The 19,831-nt window shown below is 45.9% G+C and overlaps 1 protein-coding gene across 1 annotated transcript in view; it reads left to right on the top strand.

Annotated features, from left to right (window-relative positions):
- Nucleotides 1–3,784, top strand: part of LOC108790537 (histone chaperone asf1b) — a 7,818-nt gene extending 4,034 nt beyond the window's left edge. The window contains exons 3-4 of the mRNA XM_018560817.1: nucleotides 1,616–1,792; nucleotides 3,343–3,784. Of these exons, the coding sequence (XP_018416319.1) occupies nucleotides 1,616–1,792; nucleotides 3,343–3,543 (378 nt within the window). The 3' untranslated portion in view covers nucleotides 3,544–3,784. The remainder of the gene's footprint in view (nucleotides 1–1,615; nucleotides 1,793–3,342) is intronic.
- The last annotated feature ends 16,047 nt before the right edge of the window (nucleotides 3,785–19,831 follow it).

The following is a 19,831-nucleotide window of genomic DNA, read 5'->3' as shown; positions in this document are numbered from 1 at the left end:
TGCCTTTTAGTATTTTTCATTCACACACAGTGTACAATAAAGGATAGATGGGAAAGAGCCGCAATTCCTCTTCTCTCTGTATTCTCACTTACTGTGTAGTGAAGCCAAATCATCAGCATGTCAGACAGGCAATTGGCATTCTCAATCATTGAGATCAGCAGTGACAGCTTCTCTCATAACCAGTTACCTTTAAAGCACAATAACTTACATTAATGGAGAACCATGAGGGGAGTGATTTACACATCTTCCCAAGACCTGCTTTCCAGCTCCCTAGTCAACTCCTCCCATGCTCGCCTCCAGGACTTCACTAGAGTCTCTCCCATTCTTTGGAACTCCCTACCCCAACCTGTCTGTCTTTCTCCCACTGGGACTGCCTTTCCGCGATCGCTAAAAACTCATCTCTTTAGGGAAGCCTATCCCACCTCAACCTAACCACCGAACTCTCAAACAATTCATCCCCACACAGCTACCTCCTCATATCACTTTCCCCTCCCTTTTTAGATTGTAAGCCCTCAGGGGCAGAGCCTTTCTTACCATCTGGTCTTGAATTGTAACTGTAATGTCTTCCTTATATTGTAAAGCGATGTGCAAACTGTTGGCACTATATAAATCCTTTATTATAATAATAGAGCCGAAATGTTACATGGAAACTGTCACACGTCGACTCTATTGATCTAGATAGGCAGAGCCCGCTGTCAATCGGCCAGCTCGGTGGATCTCGATAGTATTATTGGGATTCGTCCAGGCTGGGGCGCACTCAGTGTATAGTGGGCTGCCCGCTATATATTTAGCTTTGGGTCACCGGAGAATGTTCGTGTAGTCCTCCCGTGACCCTAAAGAGAACTATGGGATAAGGTTACCTCCTTTTGAAGTGCATAAAGCATCCCGCAAGTATCAAGAAATGGCTATAGGGACCTCGGATATAAAGATTGCCGTTACTGCTATGTCCTGGCCTGTGATTCCTTCTGTTTCTATGAAGGTTGTCATTACTGCCCTGCTCTAGTCTGCCCAACCTTCCTTTCATTTCTATGTGCTATGCGATATTAGAGGTGCCTGTGTTCATTTTGTATTAGAACACTGCCAGACACTGCAGGTGAAGCAGTGTAACGGGGCAACCTACATGTGAGGTCTCTTGGTTTGCGGAGGTGTCACGATGAAGGGGACAGTTAGCAGCGCTGAATGACCAGGCTTCACTCTGGTAATAGAGCCAACAAGGGTCACGTGTCCGTCCGTTTTTTTACTACGGGCGGACGGCAAGAGGTTAAAAAAAAAACTTTAAAGTGCTTGCAGTCAGTGAACTGAGAGATGGTGGTAAGGACAAAGATGGGGTTTAATTTTGCTCGGAGATGGGCTTAAACCAATACTTTTCATATTGTCATACGTCCTCTGCATAGACATTGGCAAAAAGCCGAAATATGCTTGTTGGGTTTAATTAGAAGCACAGCCGAGAGAGGTTTGCAAATACCCGTCTGGGAGGTGCAGATCCTGTAAGTTGAATATTAAACCCTTTGCTCTGGTACCACCGAGGTGATCTCTTTTATAAAGCAACCACCGTGTACTCTGTGTGGATGACTGTATCACCGGAAAGTATAATATATTCCTTTTCCTGTTGTAGGCGGAAGCTCCGAATTGCAGCCTTATCCCGGAGTCGGATGCTGTGGGGGTTACAGTCGTCTTGATCACGTGCACATACAGAGGTCAAGAATTTATCCGAGTTGGCTACTATGTGAATAATGAATACTCCGACCCTGAACATCGAGAGAATCCGCCACTGAAACCCAACTTCACTCAGGTACGGCCTAATCACCGAAGACTTTTCTTTCAGCTTTTTGTGTTTACACTTGTATTGCGATTCATCCTCCAGGAGAGAGAGGTTTCACCCACCTAAACAGGAAATGCATTATCCACAATTAAAATAAAAGGAGCCGCTCCCCTAACCACCTCAGTTTTATGTGTTTCCTCCGACCTATCAGGGAAGCATAGCTAGGGTTTATTTTTCCTTCATCCTAAGGTATACGGCCTCCCGGACATTCTGCCTTGGAAGTCTGGTTCTGTGAAGCCCTTTCTCTCCTTTTTTCTTTCTCTCTCCTTTTTTTCTTTCTCTCTCCTTTTTTTCTTTCTCTCTCCTCCTTTTTTTCTTTCTCTCTCCTCCTTTTTTTCTTTCTCTCTCCTCCTTTTTTTCTTTCTCTCTCCTCCTTTTTTTCTTTCTCTCTCCTCCTTTTTTTCTTTCTCTCTCCTTTTTTTTCTTTCTCTCTCCTTTTTTCTTTCTCTCTCTCCTTTTTTCTTTCTCTCTCTCCTTTTTTCTTTCTCTCTCTCCTCCTTTCTTTCTCTCTCTCCTCCTTTCTTTCTCTCTCTCCTCCTTTCTTTCTCTCTCTCCTCCTTTCTTTCTCTCTCCTTTTTTCTTTCTCTCTCCTCCTTTTTTCTTTTTCTCTCTGGGAATAACCATCCCTGCATCTTCAGGGTCCCTATTTTGGGTCCTCTCACTTAATTTGGTCTTGATTTTTATTTTTATTTTTTCCTAGGGCTTGGGGGTTATCACAGCCCCCTCTTATTGGTGGGGGGGATTTGCTTTTACCCCTGTAATCTGGGCCCTCAAGTCCCTCCCCCCAGAGGTGGGGAGTGCCCTTTTCCAACACTCCTATCTGCCAAGGTGGGCTTGGTCTGGGCCTAGTTGCCCCCATTGTCTCTCGGTGGTGTATTGAAAGAGAAGGAAAACACTATGGGCAAAATAGTTTTGTCAACTGTTAAACTGCCTCAGACAATTCACCTTACCGTCTGCACAACAGCTGAATCCCTGTACATGATTCCATCTCACAGCTGCATGTGTATCATTTTTAAAGAGAAACTGCACTGAAGGTCCACTTATCCAAGGCGCCTCTCCCATTGTGTGTCCAAAAACCAATGAGAGCGTCATTATTGACAAGCAAGGTGCTTTGCCTAGTCTATGGATGACAGGATTGGGTGAAACTTGAACCCGTGTAACAAAATCAAACAAATTTTAGGTAGTGCAATTTTGGGCTTACAGACACTTTTGAGGCGGACCTTTACAAGATCTCAGGGAAAGGCAATTTCCTCCCCTGAGATGTGCATGGTCACATGTGCCAGAGTTCCAGGAAGTAAATGGAGATCTAGTAACCTGCCCTTAGTAAAAAATGGCCTCTGTGAGAACAATGGGGTGTAAAAGTAAAACAAGGTATGCAAAGAATAAAAAGCCGGAAATTATCTAGAAGTATCTGTGTGTAGATTGTCATTACTAAACATTTCTAAAATTGTCTCATTTCAAAGATCTGGGTACTCTTTAAGCTTTTTGTTTTTTGACAGCTGATTTCTTCTCTTTAACAGCTCCAGAGGAACATTTTAGCATCAAACCCACGCGTGACACGCTTTCACATCAATTGGGAAAGCACAAGCGAGTCAAAGATGGAAGATATTGAGAACGTGGACCCTGCCGCTCATTCTATGCTCCCTCCGACCTGCGCACCTATGAAGGGTCTTTCCGGCGCACTGAACCCAATCCCAGAGAACTCAATGGACTGTATGTGAGTGCCGGAGCACTCGAGCTAGGAAATCCGTTTATAAAACCTCTCCTCACTGTGCCGGAAAGACATATGACATATAAAGCCTGGCAGCATCAGCTTCTAATCTCAGCTAGTGGTGCTTGTGGTCACTGCCAATCTTCCAACGGTGCCTGAGGCCCCCCCCCCCTACCCCCAGATCACACTGCGGTAATCTCTCATGCATTTGTGTAGCTAAGCACGTCACAGCCATGCAGAGTTTTTACGCTGTTCATCTCCGGAGAGCAGAGATTATAAAACGCGCGTACTGCAAGTTAGCGCTGTACAACGCTTTGACCTGCGAGCAGCTTTAAACTACTAAAGTGTGTTGCGCTAGCCTTTGCCTTGAGCTTGATGGGCTGTGATGACTAGAGATGAACAGTTGCTGCCTTGTATGAACAAAAGCTGGTCAATAAATAAACTGTGTGGCTATGACGAGCCTAGCTACCTGTGTGTGTGTGTGCGAGAGCTGTAACCTAAAGGTAACAGGTCCCTGCTATCTAAGAACAAAATGCAGATTGAAGGGGGACCGCCTCATCCTTATTTCCGTGGCCATTTTGATTTTGGCAGTGCCATCCAGGTGTTGTAAATACACGTTTTCACTGATGTCTACAATTCATTTCTCATGAATTTCATCTCCATGTTGAACTGCCAAAGGAGACCCAAATTTCCTTCATTCTGCAGCCCCTTGTTACAGCAGTTCTGTAACATCTGAGGGTTCCACTTTTTCTTTCCGTATGCAAGATATTGTTCTTTATCTGATCACATGGTGGCGCTTTATCTGATCACATGGTGGCATTGCTGCCGCTTAGCTTTTTTTTTTTTTATGCAATATTGTCATCTTGTATCCAGCTACACTAACAGGTCTCTTTTGTCTTGTCTGTGAAGGATTAATGACGTGTGATATGCCCAATGAAAGCAGCATTGTTCACATTGTGTTTGGAGCCCAAATACTTCCTGCTCACCACTGACTTTTGTATTCTACCTCTCGTACGTCACAAGGATGCACATAGGTTAGCCCCATTACAAAGGGGTGAAGACATCAAAGATGGCATTAATGTTGATGTTGCATCACAGAGGAAAGAAAAAAAATAAAAGCACTTAATCAGCACCAAGATATTTACTTCTGGATCTGTTGCCCTTGGGAAAGTCCTTTCTATGGAAAACTTCTTCACACAAAAAAAACGCCTCCATTTTTCACTTTCTTTGTACCATTTGTTTTTTTATAAACAGGTTTGATGATTCTGCTCCCAGCATGGTGTCTAGTTTTGTATTTGGTTATTGCGTGGCTTATTTAGGAATGGCCGCCATCATTTTCTGTGTGGTGATTTAATGTTTTGTTTTTTTTATTATATATATATATTTGTAAGTAGTAATTTTTTTGGAAATAAAAGCACTTTGTGCACCTATGAAGTCTTCTAATGTAAAGTTGTATAAATGTCACGGTGGATTTCTGGTATACTGTAGCTCCTTGGTTCTCAACTGGTGGGTGGGTCGTGACCCAAAACACGGTTAAGACCCCATTTTCAGTCAGTCGCCGCGTGCCTTCCACTTTACTAGGTGAGAGGTTTCTCAGCCTCCCCCTAGTGCAGCACTGTCAGTTCTCACACCAAGCAGCCATTCAAAATATGCTGCCCGGTGCTGAGAGTCAGCTTGAGGTGGGATGGGCTGGGGCTATGGCCGTGAGGGAGCTACATCTATGCATACAACTCCCTCACGTGTCCTGTAGAGGTTCCTGGACCAGAGTGATGTCACATTCTGGCTCCCGGAACCTCTATAGGGAACGCAAAGGGAGCTGTGCAAGCAATGCACATATGGATGGAGCTCTGTCACAGCACAGCAGCCCCCACTGGACCCCAGGCTGAGGATCCACTCCAGTTCTCGTAAGGTATGGAGACTGGGTTGATCTTTTGAATGGCACCCACAGTTAGATCGCCTACACCGGAGCGCGTGGTACTGCAATGCTACTTGGGTCGTGACTTAATGACCATGGACAAATGTGGGTCCTGAGGTTACACAGGTTGAGAACCACTGCTGTAGCCGATTTCACGTGGAGACATTCTAAAGCATTTATTTTTTTTATACATGGACGTCAAAATGATCAGCTTATTGTCAAAAACAAAAAGCATAACGTAACCAAAAGTCTGACTGTACAAAGATTTGTGTATGGTACTGTGCAAATGTTACAGGCTTGTGAAAGATGCTGTGTAGTGATGATGCTTAAAAATAATGCAGTGGGTAGTTTTTATTAGGGATGTACCAAAAGTTCAGCCGAAAATCTTACACTGTACAAAAACGACCGAAACGCTTCTCTCCTTCCTGCTGGGTGCCGCCTGCAAGCTTTGGTCTGTGTTCCTTCCTATACTTGCTGCTTTCCCCCAGCCTGTGTCGGCAGAGGCAGTGGGGATCAAAGGGGACACAGAGCCAATCCAGCTGCTGGCACCCGGTAGGGAGGAGGGAACATGTCCGGAGGCCCTGTGGGGAGAAGAGCTCAGTGACAGGCAGAAGGGGGTGGAGCATTCAGGATGCAGAGTTGATCACAAACACTGAGCGATCAGTGTTTGTAAATGAGGACATGGTAAGCTTTCTATGTCCCCAGTTATGAGTGAACAGGAAGTGCTTTTCAGTTAGTAAATATTTACTATGTCCTCATTCATATCTGCTCACTTTATGAATGAACAGGAAGCAGCTCAGTACAGAGGCTTTCTGTCCATTCATGACTGGGTTGATAGTAATATTTACTATCTCCAGATTGTGAATAAACAGGAAGCCTCTGTACTGAGAGCTTCCTGTTCATTGAGTGCCGGGGGCTGCAGAAAGAGTTTGAGGACTCTGTGCCCTCAATCTTTTTCTATTTTAAAACGGAAATATCAGGGGTCCTCAAAGCCCCGAACAGTAAAATAAGTTAATTGAAAACGTTTTTAAAAGGTTTGGGTCAAAAAAAATGCAAATTAAAAAGTTTTTGAAAGGGTTGGGGGGGGGGGGGGAGTAATTTTTGGTTTTGGTCTAAAAGTTTAATTTTGGTGCATCTCTAGTTTTTATCAATGAACAGCCTACAAAGTACATAAATATCAATAATGATAGCAATATTTGGGCGTTCACTCTTTCAATACTCTTTGCACACAGTTTAAGGAACTTGGCTGGTGGGTTGTGCCAATCATTTAGGAGCACTAACCACAGTTCTTATGCGGTTTTAGATTGTCTGTTGCATCTGTCTTCCTGTAATACCCAGACATCCTCTTCCAGGACTTCTTGTTTTTCATGGCACTGAAGATAGTTCTTTATGACATTGACTGTATGTTTGGGGTCATTGCCATGCTGCAGAGTGATGCCTCCCTGATGTGTATTGCATGATGAGGGTAAGTAGAGTGTTGCAACTGTAATAAAGAAGGAAGAGACTATTCATTTGTTGCAAATTCCCAATGTAAAACCTCAAACCTGCAACAAAAAAAAACTGCTTCTGTTATAGCCGAAATATTTTAAATTTGGACCTGTATCAGTCTTGAACATTTGAAGATTTGTTTTTCTGCACTTGTGTTTATCTGCATAGAGAAGTTGCTTTCCCTTGTTTCAGTGTCAGAGGTGTGACTTTTTAGCTGTAAGGTCCATGAAGAACACTTGACCAGACTTCTCTGGACTGTATATGGGTGCACCAGGTTACCACTAGTTTCTGCCAAATCCATGACGACGACGTCCCTGGACACCTGATTGCAAAGGTAGGTCAGCACGATGCCTTTCATCTGCGGCACTGTTTCTTTGGCCGGCCAGTGTGCTTTTGGTCCTCAACAGTGTCCTTTTTTTGTGCTTCTGCAGAAAAGCTTGGGCAGCACTCTAGAACCACCTGTCTTCCTTTTCTGCTTGTAAGGGACCCTGTGGATGCAGTAAGACCACCCTGTGTCTTCTTGCTTTACTTAGTCTTGCCATTGTGTAAGTTTGTTTTTTTATTATCCCCATTATCTTCCAGGACAGCAACCTGAGATGATTGATCCTTCCATCTACAGGAAACAATCAGAGAAGTTTAAAAACCCCCTCATCTGTTAGTTTTTGATTGTTTCTTACCATCCAGGGTGATGGCACATTTGTTTCTTTTCCCTGGCTGGTTGGCCTTGAGGTCAGCGCTCTCACGTCTGGTGGCTTTGCTGGGGTGATGTCTTGTACTCCAGTCTTGTCCTTTTTAGATTCAGAGGCTCTCCCTTATGGTTCCTGGACCTTTTTTCCTGGGGGAGATGACTCCTGAAGTACCCCTGGTTGCAGCCCTGTCTGTCCACCCTTCTCTTTGGGTGATGGCATGGCCAGGTAGTGTTAGTGACTGTATTTTCCCGTGTGAACTCTGGTTGGAGGAGGGAGGCACCTTGCGTTCCAATCCTCGTTACTACTTCCAGCTCCGATGACTGACGTCATTTCAGCAACATCAGTTCATAGTGCATGGATTTTCTTCGCCAAGTTTCACTCCTCCAAAACCAAAAATTATGTTTATTTATTTTAACTTGTGTGTTATCTGGGTTGTTTGAGCCCAATGCCAGCCATTCCTGTAAATAGGTTAAAACACAAGTGGGCATTTATGCTGCCATTAGTAGGAACCAGGAAAGGAAAATTACATTAAGCATGGCAAACACTTTTTGGCTGCCTCCATGGCAGCATACATATGGTAAATAACTAGCTGAAACAAGAAGGTTATGCCAAGAATTAACGGTCAAGAAAAATAAAGCTTTTCCCAAATTTCGCAGTTGTTAGTAGAGGGGCGTTTACTCGGTAATGAAAAGTACATAGGGTTTGAGATTACCAGGGTCTGCCCTCCAGTTTTTGCTGGAATGTCTTCATATGCCAGCCCGGAAGATGAAATTCCCCAGGTGGAGTGCACAGTAATCATCTTTGGTGGATTCAGTCTTAACCCAAGCAGAAATTGCTCGCAATGAAGCCTTGTTGACCCAGTTTGCTCCCTTTGGGACTATAAACAGCATCCTGGGTGCTTGAAAGGAGCTTGGAGTTTGACTGTACTGTAGGCTCTCAAAGCTCTAGAGATGAGGCAGGTACTACCCAAGCTTGATTAATTAGAACATTTCGAGGAGAACTTGGGACTCAAACTCGCAATTGGTCTCAAAGTATTGTGTGACTGGGCAGAGAGGTTCCGCTTACTGGGCTGAGGTGATTGGCACCAAAAATGATGATACACTTCTGAGGATTCTTAGAGTACAAATCCTATTGGAAGAAATAGGTTTAGTCTGGCGGGGAGGAAGGGGGGTTGGATGTTTAGTGTTGCTTTTGAGAACGGCATGGCCAGTGGTTCTGATGCCCACCAATGTTCTGCCACACTGTATTTCTACTTTTGCATGTATGTGTTCCAATTCACACCGCAACCTTCTTTCTCAATGTGGCTGTAAAAGTGGAAATACACTTTAAGGCAGAGATGGAGGATACTTGCACCTTGATAGAGTTGAGCGTGAGACCATGGTGCAATCCTCTCTGGAGGAAACGGAACTTGCGGGATGTTTGGCTGCAGAGGATCAAATGATTGTCCTGTGAAGCTTATGAACTTGAGCCAGATATGTTATGTTGAGTTGGTTGATCTCTTTCAAGCTTTAGGTGAAGTTCTGACAGCTTTAGGACAGCATCCCAATTGTCCTAACTTCTTTGAACCTGCAAGCCCTCAAGGCTGGACCATTCAGAAGGTGGTGGAATAACATCCCCTGCAACAGGGATTTGCAGCAAGTGGGGCTCACAGGAGTTCAGCTGAAGATATAGTGGAAACCATGGCCTTCTGGCCCAGTACAGCAGTTAATGTCTCATCCTCTTTCAGCACAGAAAAATACAAAAAAGGATAAAGCGCACTCCTGTGGGCACACTACAATTAGGTGACTATTGTGTAAGGGTGTGCAGCAGCTCCTCGGTACAGGGAGAGGACCCTGTCTATTCAAAATTGCAGATATGGACAAAGCAGGACAGGAGCGCGACTACCAAAAAGGACGTGGATAGGTATATGCAGTACAGATTGTAAATGGATCTTTGTATGTGAAAAAATTCCGTGACACTGTTAATAGTGGACAAAGGGACTTACAGTTCGAGGCTCACCCGTGATCTATATGCCGCCCTCCTTTGGAAGGTCCAGGATCGCAAGAGTGTCCCCGGTGGTGTAGCAGGCTGATCAATTGGAGGTGCGCATCTTCTACTTTAGATAAATGAAGGAACGTAGCTTTCTCCTGAACTCACTACCTGGGTCATGTGCCCTCGAATCACAGTTTCTGGTCCAACTGGTTGTTGAAGGGCTTACATCCCCTGCCCCCTCTACCAATCCCTCCACTGGCTTCCATCCCCTGCCCCCTCTACCGATCCCTCCACTGGCTTCCATTACCTGCCCCTCCCCCCTCTCTGCCAATCCATCCACTGGCTTCCAACCCCTGCCGATTCCTCCACCGGCTTCCAGTTGCCCAAAGGATAATATTCTAAATATTAACAACCACTTACAAAGCCATCCACAACTCTGCCCCCGGCTATATATCAAACCTTGTCTCAAAGTATCACTCTAACCATCCCCTCCGCTCTTCCAAAGGCCTCCTGCTTTCCAGCTCCCTCGTCAACTCCTCCCATGCTCACCTCCAGGACTACTTCTCTAGAGTCTCTCCCATCCTCTGGAACTCTTTACCCCAACCTGTCCGTCTGTCTCCCACTCTGACTGCCTTGAGGCGATCACTAAAGACTCATCTCTTCAGTGAAGTCTATCCCACCTCGACCTAACCACTGAACTATCACAATCTCAAACAATTCATCCCTACATAGCTACCCCCTCATGTATCACTTGCCCCTCCCTCTTAGAGTGTAAGCACTCAGGGGCAGGGCCCTCCTTGCCACCTTGTCTTGAATTGTATTGTGATTGTAATGTGTTCCCTATATTGTAAAGCGCTGCGCAAACTGTTGGCGCTATATAAATCCTGTATAATAATAATGTGTGGTCTTACCAGGCCTGCAGTTTTTACTCAAACTAATATTTCTGTTTCCTGATTGCCATACTTGTTACGGGTTAGTGACACGAAGTCCCTATCTGCAAACACGGTCCAGATCCTAATATTGAAGCAAGAAGATCAGTATGATCGGAATGCAACTATCAGAGGAGGCCAATGATCTCGAGCTTCCTTTTTTCTCTGGAACATATGCTGTATACAGATAAGGAATTCTAACATTCATTGACAGAATGCTTGTTTCAGGTCTGTGACTCAAAAGCATGGAAGCCAGGCCACTAGCAATGGCAGCCCCATACTTTCTCACAAGGGTTTCATGACACTCCTCTCCGGCCATTGGACAGCCACTGACTATGCAAGTCTTGTGAATGCCCACAGAAGTTACATCATCCCCGCCTCCGATCCTCCAGCGCTGACTGGGGGAGGGGGCGGGTACAGCTGGCTCTGCCTCTAGATAGGCAGAGCCAGCTGTCAGTCAAGCAGCTGGGCGGATCCAGACATAATTGTCGGGATCCGCTTCAGCTGCGGCGTCTCAGTATACCGCGAGCTGTAGCTCCCTATATACTGAGGTTAGGGTGACGGGAGGATGCTAGTTTGTGTCCTCCCGTTACCCTAAGGAGAACTATGGGGAAAAACACTGACCCCATAGTTCTCCTTTAATGGACAGATATTTTTTGCTTCTCAGTTTTGTTTCAGCAGTCCTTGGCCTCTCCTTGATTTATACTATCGTCCAGGGATCTTCCCTGTTAAGAGTCCCACAAGACTTTACTTGGTCCTCTGCTCTGTAAAGGGCTTCCCTTGAGCTACTACGGGAAGCCCCTTTTATTGCACTCTGTCTCAGAAGGTGGCATCTTTTGTTGTCATCACTTCGGTCAGGAGGGTCTTTGAGCTTGTCACCTTCAGACCTAAATCTTCCTTTTTGCACAAGGTTGTGTCTACTTTACTTTCAGTTGCAACGAAGACATTGTACTGCCTTCTTGTTGTCCATCACCCTTCCATCCAAAGGAGATTGCCCTACACACTCTGGATGTGGAGAGGGTTCTCATGCTTTATCGGATAGCCACGGCTTCCTTTTGGAAGACATACTTTGCAGGGTTTTTTTTTTTTTTTGTTTTTTTTTTATCTCGCTGGTCCACAAAAAGACCTGATTTCACTTTTATATACTCAAAAGTATATACAGGTGAAACTCGAATAATTAGAATATCGTGCAAAGTTCATTTACTTCACTAATGCAACTTAAAAGGTGAAACTAATATATGAGAGAGACTCATTACATGCAAAGCAAGATAATTCAAGCCGTGATTTGTCATCATTGTGATGATTATGGCTTACAGCTCATGAAAACCCCAAGAACCCCAAATCCACAACCTCAAAAAAGTAGATTATTACATGCAATCAATAAAACAAGGATTGTACATAGAACAATATCGGACCTCTGAAAAGTACAAGCATGCATATGTACTCAGTACTTGGTTTGGGCCCCTTTTGCAGCACTTACTGCAATTACTTTTGCACGATATTCTAATTATTCGAGTTTCACCTGTACATGATAAATCCTTAGAAGCTCAGCTCACCGGCTTCTCCTTTTATACGATGACAAAGTGCAAAAGCAAAACCGCTCACCCGCTGCTTTTCCTCTTGAGCATTAGTGGTTTTACCAATGTCTGTTAACCACCTTGCCCCAAGTGGGATGACTCCTTAAATTTAGTTCTGCTGGATTTACCAGTCTAGGTAATTTGATTACCAATTACCAGTCTAGGTAATTTGATGGTCTGGGCTCATCTGGTTTTCCCTAAGCACTCTTATCATTTGCATCTGACTGCTGCTGGGTGTGACCTTCCCACAGAGCAGAGCATCCAAGAATGTTATGAATAGTGAGGGTGCATGAAGTGATGTGCTGTCTGACCAGGCCTGCAGGTGGTCAGGTATGGACCCAGTCTGTATCTGAATCTGTTCCTGGCTGGGATAGAGAACCGGGGAGGAACTTCACCTGCCGGTGGTGTCAGAGAAGCCAGGATGGGCTTGGACCTCGCAGGAAGTCTTGTGTCCCGCCTAGGGAATTCTGCGCTACGCCTACTGACCAACAAAGGTTCTTCAATGCACAATGTTATGCAATCAGTTCAAAGGCCCTCTGCACTCTGAAGCTGAGAATTGGTCAGTGAGTCTGGAGTTCTGTGCTGTCCTTCACCCTCTCTCCCATTGAGTTGGGGATGAAATAAAACCTTTGACATATCTTTAAAGTGGCTGGCACCCAACTGTACATTCACATCTCACAACCTCATCCCTGAGGTACAATGTCAGCCAACCCTGTCTCTGAAGCCCCCACATGCCCCTAGAGGTCAGGGGTGTGCTATAAATCCAAAGAAAGTCAGCGCAAAAGACCCTTCAGCTGTATAAACAGTCCATTATTAGAAATGGATCCTGAAATTAAAGGTGCCACCCAGGGCCGGATATACTCTCTCTGCTGCCTAAATGCCAGGTTCCTCAATGCGCCCCCCTGTATGCAGGCTGCATACAAGTGATCTCAGCAACATCCCCAAGATCACTTGTATAAAACATGCGGCGGATTCCCCCCTGTACATATAGCCCTGCTTGCCCAAAGCAGGTCTAAATGTAGAAAACAACTACCCGCCCGGCTCCCAGAACTACATGTCCCGGGCGTCGGGAGATAGGTATTCCACACCCCTGCTGCCCCTCTACTCCCTGCTGCCCCAAGGCCAGGCCTTGGTTGGCTCTGTGGGAAATCCGGCCCTGGTGCCACCCAGGACTGCCATGCTCGTCATAGCTCAAACCACTCTTGGCTTTCATTTCTTTGACTTGCTCCTCTCCATTTATAGAATCGTCCACCAGGAACTTCCTTCCCAAGATTATTATAGCCACACAGGAAACAATGGGGTTTTCACTTGCAATGCATCTTCACGCAACAAAATGCAAGGGTTTTGCAAGTGTGAATAGGTCCTGAGGGACCAATAATGGGTAATAATGTATTACTTTTGCTTATATAACCCCTTTAAGAACTGTTGATGGAGTAATTGTTCAAAATACGCTTTAGACAAATGCTCACTTGTGCTAGAAGGGAACATTCGGAGTTCTGGGTGGCATGCTGTGCTGTGAACTGCCATGGTCTCAGTGTGGTACAAGATGGCATGCCTTTACTGAGTAGCAGAATGTGCCATCTTGCTAATTGGGAGAGATTGACAAGCTGCTCTATTGTGAGAGCTGGGGGGGGGTGTACCAGCACAGGAAAGCGTGTTAATGCACGCAGGGGGTGAGACAAGCTGTTGTGTTAACAAGAGGAAAGACTACACTTCCTTACTTCTTCATCATCAACTAGTTATGTGCTCTGTACACTACATTATGTTATCTCACTATACGGGCAGAGAGACTTTTGCTACCTATAAAGGAAACTTGTCCACAAATCTCTGTGGCTGGACTCTCATGCGGATCCATTGGCTTCAGTACTTTCACTGGAACAGATATGCGGATTCGGCACTCTGACTGTATGTTTGTTTTCCAAGTCAGTAACCTCAAATATTGCAGCCATTTATTTAGCAGGACAGGCAAGCTATTAGTATTTCAAAGCCCTTGGCTGTCTATGGGCGGGGGGCCTCACAGGTTCCTGAGGACTCCAGAAGCAGCATGGTGACATTGCAATGAGCGAGGGCAGCAAGACTGGTGGATGGGCTGCAGTGGTAGAGGTGCCACCTGAGTCCATTCCCATATTCGACCATGGCACCTCTTCAAAGAGTGAAGACTGGTGGTCTACCACTGCACTGATCTTGTTGCCGCCGCTCATTGCAATGTCATCATGCTGCTTCTGGAGTCTTCAGGAACCTTTAAGGCTCCAACCTATGGACAGCACCGGTCTTGTTGCCGCCACTCATAGCAAAGTCCTCATGATGCTTCTGGAGCCGTTAGGTACCTTGGAAGCATTGGAAGCCTACATCTTTAGCTTTAAAGGAAACCTAAAGAAGTATGAAGGCTCCCATTGCAAACCTGGCACGCTGATCCAATAGCTTCAGATCATTCTAAGTCAAAACAAGAATGTGGATCAGGAGCTCTGATTCAGGTCAATGGTCCAACCACTGGACCTTTAAAGCATCACAGATCCAGTGCTGAATATCATCATACACAGTACTGTGCCGTACGAATGGGTTCTATCAACATGGCGCTCGTGCTTTCTGGTCAGTGTCGCTGGAGTAACTTCTCAGCCATAGATCCTTCTACTTTTTTGGGATTTTTGGTCAATTTCATGGGGAGCGTTGGCTGAAGTTTTCCTGTAGATACTTTGTATTTCAGTGTAGTCTGCTGAGAAACACATGCTGGCGATTGCTTTTGAGGAAAATCCTATTCCGGATCTCCTCGTTGTCCATCAACTGAGCTAATTTGATAGTCTGGGCTCATTTGGTTTCACCTAAAAACTCTTGTTTGCATTTGTATGCTGCTAGGTGTGACCTTGCCGCAGAGCATCCAAGAATGGGGTGCAGATGAGCAGGTATTCACATATTAGGGATGCACTGATACCGGCTTTTCGCTATCGAGTATCGGTATTTTTTTTTCCGGTACTCGCCGATACTGAATACTGATACCGGAAGTCCCATTAAGAACGCCAGGTGGCGTGTAATGACTTGCCATCCGGCTTCCCGATTAGCAGGGAAGCCGCCTCCATGTTCCCTCGTCACCAGGTGACGAGTAAGCATGTAGCTGGCTTTCTGGCCATTTAGGAAGCCGGGGGGCAGGTAATGACTTGCTGTCCGGTTTCCTGATTAGCCAACTTCCCAACCAATCAGGAACTAGGCGGGGAGTCATTACACACTGCCCGGCTTCCTGATTGGTTGGTAAGCCGGCTCTATGCTCTCTGGTCACTAAGTGAGCTGACTTGCCGGCCAATCAGTAAGCAGGGAGGGGTGAGCCATTATCCGCCTCCCAGCTTCCTGATTGGCTGGGAAGCCAGCTCCGTGCTTCCCGGTGATGAGGGAGCAAGTAGCCGGCTTCCCAGGCCAATCAGGAAGCCAGGCAGCATGTAATGATTTACTGCCCGGCTTCCTGATACCGGAAGTCCGGGTATTGGGCTAGGCATCGGAAACATTTCGGTGCCCAAATACTTGGCACCGGCACCAATACTTTTATCGGTATCGGTGCATCGCTAGTTTCTAGTCCTTGTTTCTTAGTTCAGCAATTATGGAGAGTTTACATCTACATTGTTTCTAATATGCATACAATGTGAGGGCTCATAATACCTAGAAGTCCCTGCACAATGCTTGGAAACCAAAGGCTGAACGTCTGAAAATGACTATCAGCAGGTAATTACCAGAGTGCTGTCCTGGAGGATTCCTAGAAAAAGGAATGACTGGAAAGTGTGATGATAGATGTCCCTGGTCATTCTGTGTGACAGCACAACCATGATAGATATCCAGTAGCAGATATTCCTGGGAGAGGGGAACATCTGCAGAAGGTGTGGAATCTAATAACAGCTACATGCTCTTCTCCTGGAGACCCCGAGGGCCGGAGGAGATTGGATTTGGCGTTCAGGACAAGGAGACCAACATTGATTCTGATACAAGCTTATAAAGAAATACTTGACTCTGATATTTATAATCTGATGTTACATACTGTGCATCGATGAGAGCCCGAGATGCCGAGGGCGGCCTCTCTTGCTGCTCTAGTCCAAGCACCCCTAGTAGTGGAGCAATGAGCGCCGGTGCATAATGGTGTCACTGATCAAAAAGGTAAAGAAAGAAAAGTAGGGCTTTAACCACTTCAAGACCAGGTGTTTACACCCCCTTCCTGGCCAGGCCATTTTTCAGTATTCAGCGCTGCGGTACTTTGACTGACATTTATTCTGTCATGCAACGCTGTACTGAAATGAATTTTTTACCATTTTCTGGGGACACATAGAGCTTTCTTTTGGTGGTATTTAATCACCACTGGGGTTTTTATTTTTTACTATATAAAGAAAAAAATACCTATTTTTTTTACAAAAAAACTGTTTTCCTTATATTATGTTATTGAAACATTGCAAATAAATAATCTTTCTTCATACATTTAGGCCAAAATGTGTTCTGCTACATTTCTTTGGTAAAAAAAATCCAAATAAGTGTAAATTAATTAGAATGTCTTACAGTTATACAGTCTACAGAACAATGGTATACATACCATATAATTGGAAATGTATCAACTCTGGTGCCCTGACTGCCTATCACATTTCTTGAGACCCTAAAATACCAGGACAGTAGAAACACCCACAAAATGACCCCATTTTGTAAAGCAAACACCCAAAGGTATTTGATAAGATGCATGCTGGGTGTTTTAAAGATGTATTTTTTTTGCACAAGCTATCAAAAAATTAAGATTTTTTTTTTCTTTTTTTTTCTCAAAGTTGTCAGTTAATAAGATATTTCTTATACACAGTATAGGTATACTCAGAATTACACTCCAAAACACATTCTGCTACTCCTTCCGAGTATGGGGATACCACACATATGAGACCTTTTCACACCCTAGCCACATAGAGAGGAGTGTAAATACCATGGAGCACCATGAAGCTTTCATGGTGCTCCATGGTATCTGGTACCGAGCACTTTGGGGGAATGGTATGACCCTGTTAATGGCACCAAATGGCAAGTCCAATGAACCACACAATTACTTTTATTAGACACAAAATATAAAAGCGGCCATGATTAACATCTGCCAGTACATGATGTTAGGAAAAAAAAACCCCTCCATCAACCACTCAGTTCCATGATTAGGGCATATAAAACGTGATTGGAATATTTTAGATTGATAGCCCTCACGGGCAGGGCCCTCCTTACCATCTTGTCTTAAATTGTATTGTGATGGTAATGTCTTCCTTATATTGTAAAGCTTGGCTCTCAGGCCCCATTCCCACTAAGCGACTAATCGCACGATTTCCGCCGCGATATCGCGCATTTTTGTCGCGAGAAGCCGCCGGCCAATTCTATTCAATGGAGCTGTCTTAGCTCCGTGTCGCTGTCGCTCCAGCAGGACCCTTTTTTCGGCGGATTTTGCCATTTTTCAATGGAGTCCGACGGTGAAGGTCGCGCTACCGTCGCCCCGAAAGGTCGCGCTATCCCGGGCTGCGCGGATCCGCCGATAAAGGTAAGTCGCTCAGTGTGAATGGGGCCTAAGGCCTGGTTCACACCTGGGCGTTTTACAGCGCGTTCCTGCGCTCTGTAAAACGCTCAACATGTGAAAAACGATGATTGCCTATGGGTATGGTTCACACCTAGGCATTTCACAGTGCGTAGGAACGCGCTGCAAAACGCCCTACGCCCAAAGAAGTACAGGAGCTTCTTTGGGGTGTATTTGCCGCGCGTATCCATTGGGATACAGCCAGGTAGCCCTCGGAAACACGCGCTTGTCGCGCATTTTTTTTTCCGCGAACCTTAATGCTATAGACAGGCTACACTATGTACTGCATGTCATTTTTTTATTTTGCCCATGCATAATAGGTGTCACATGATGCTTTTTCAGCCAATCAATCTGCTTCCATCCAACCTCTATGACTAGTTCAAGGGCAGCAAATTCATATGCAGCTTCGAGTGCGGTCACCAGGGGTGGGATGGGGGCCCCTAGCACGTGTTCATTGAAATTGGCTTTTCATTTCACTGTGCGTCCCCGCTCGGCATTCCTCTGTGCGGCCCCGCTCGGCACTTCACTGTGCGTCCCCGCTCGGCATTCTCTCACTATTTCAATGTGCGTCCCTGCTCGGCATTCCTCTGTGCGTCCCTGCTCACTATTTCAATGTGCGTCCCTGCTCGGCATTCCTCTGTGCGTCCCTGCTCACTATTTCAATGTGCGTCCCTGCTCGGCATTCCTCTGTGCGTCCCTGCTCACTATTTCAATGTGCGTCCCTGCTCGGCATTCCTCTGTGCGTCCCTGCTCACTATTTCAATGTGCGTCCCTGCTCGGCATTCCTCTGTGCGTCCCGCTCGCTATTTCACTGTGCGGCCCCGCTCGCTATTTCAATGTGCGTCCCTGCTCGGCATTTCACCGTGCGGCCCCGCTCTGCATTTCACCGTGCGGCCCTGCTCGGCAAGATGAGCTAAAAGAGAAGTTCTGTCTGACGTGGCCACCTTTAGAAACAAAGTCACGTCAGGCCGTTCGCTCTGAAGGTATTTCGCATGGAGACGTGGTCAAGAATTTCACAATTCTTGAGTCGATGTCAGAAACTGCCGGGTGAGTTATACAAAAGTATGAGGAGGGGCTGCCGGTGTTCTATCGAAAGCTCCAACTCATCGAAATCTCCAACTACCTCACTTTTGCTGCTCAGTAAGACTGGAGCTCTGCACAGTTGCGGTGCGCATGCGTTTTCAGAATGCTCGTCGAGTTTGCCACCTGCTGAATATCGTTAAAATGCAGCTGTACAGAAGCACCGTCAGTCTTTGTGTTTTGCAGTCTAACGCAAAACTCTCCAACTTGCAAGTAACCGGCAGTGAGGTAGTTGGAGATTTCGACGAGTTGGAGCTTTCGATAGAACACCGGGGGCAACTCGGAGAAAAGACCACCGGATCGGGGAGGAAGGTAAGTCTTATCCCAGGTGGTCTGTACTTAGGGTGGGGGTGGGGATTTCTTAAGGGACAACATCACCAGAACTGGGTATACATGGATAGAGTTATCCAGTCGTTTTCGGAAACATTTGTTCGACTTTGTAATGGGGTCAAATTGACGATTTTGAACGGGGAAAAAAACATGAAACATTTTCTACAACGCACTAAATTCTAACAGTGAATGTGAGTTTTGTTCTGGAAACTCCATTCGCTCACCTCTCGATCCTGTCACGGCTCTCTGCCGTGACAGGGGAGGGGCTGGATTCCCCCCGCTCCGCCAGCGCTGACTGGCGGAACGGACGGGGGAGGGGGCGGGTACAGCTGGCTCTGCCTCTAGATAGGCAGAGCCAGCTGTCACTCACGCAGCTGGGCAGATCCCGGCACAATTGTCGGGATCCGCTTCAGCTGCGGCGTCTCAGTATACCGCGAGCTGTTCTGTTCCCGATCACTGATGAGGACTAAGTTTAGCACGGAGGAATTCTGACCTTCACTTAGCTGCATGCTTCTTCCGGGTGTGTGATTTAAGAGTGCAAAGTCAGGTAAGGTTGGGTCTTCCATAAGTGATAAGGCTCTTGTGGCCGATCAGCTGCAGTCACTGTTCAGATATTGGAGCAGCCATGCTCCAGCGTACACTAGGAATCGAGCGGTTCTGTCTAATACCACCCACGGGGTGAACAGGGGAAAAAAAACTAAACATGTATGGCCCCTAGGGTTGTCACCTTTTCTTCCTGGGAAACGCAAACACTCTAGCAAC

Source organism: Nanorana parkeri, unplaced genomic scaffold (genome assembly GCF_000935625.1).
Source record: "Nanorana parkeri isolate BGI_ZX_2015 unplaced genomic scaffold, ASM93562v1 scaffold479, whole genome shotgun sequence".
NCBI lineage: Eukaryota > Metazoa > Chordata > Amphibia > Anura > Dicroglossidae > Nanorana > Nanorana parkeri.
Note: the sequence above shows the minus strand (reverse complement) of the source record. Positions and strands in the feature narration are given on the sequence as shown.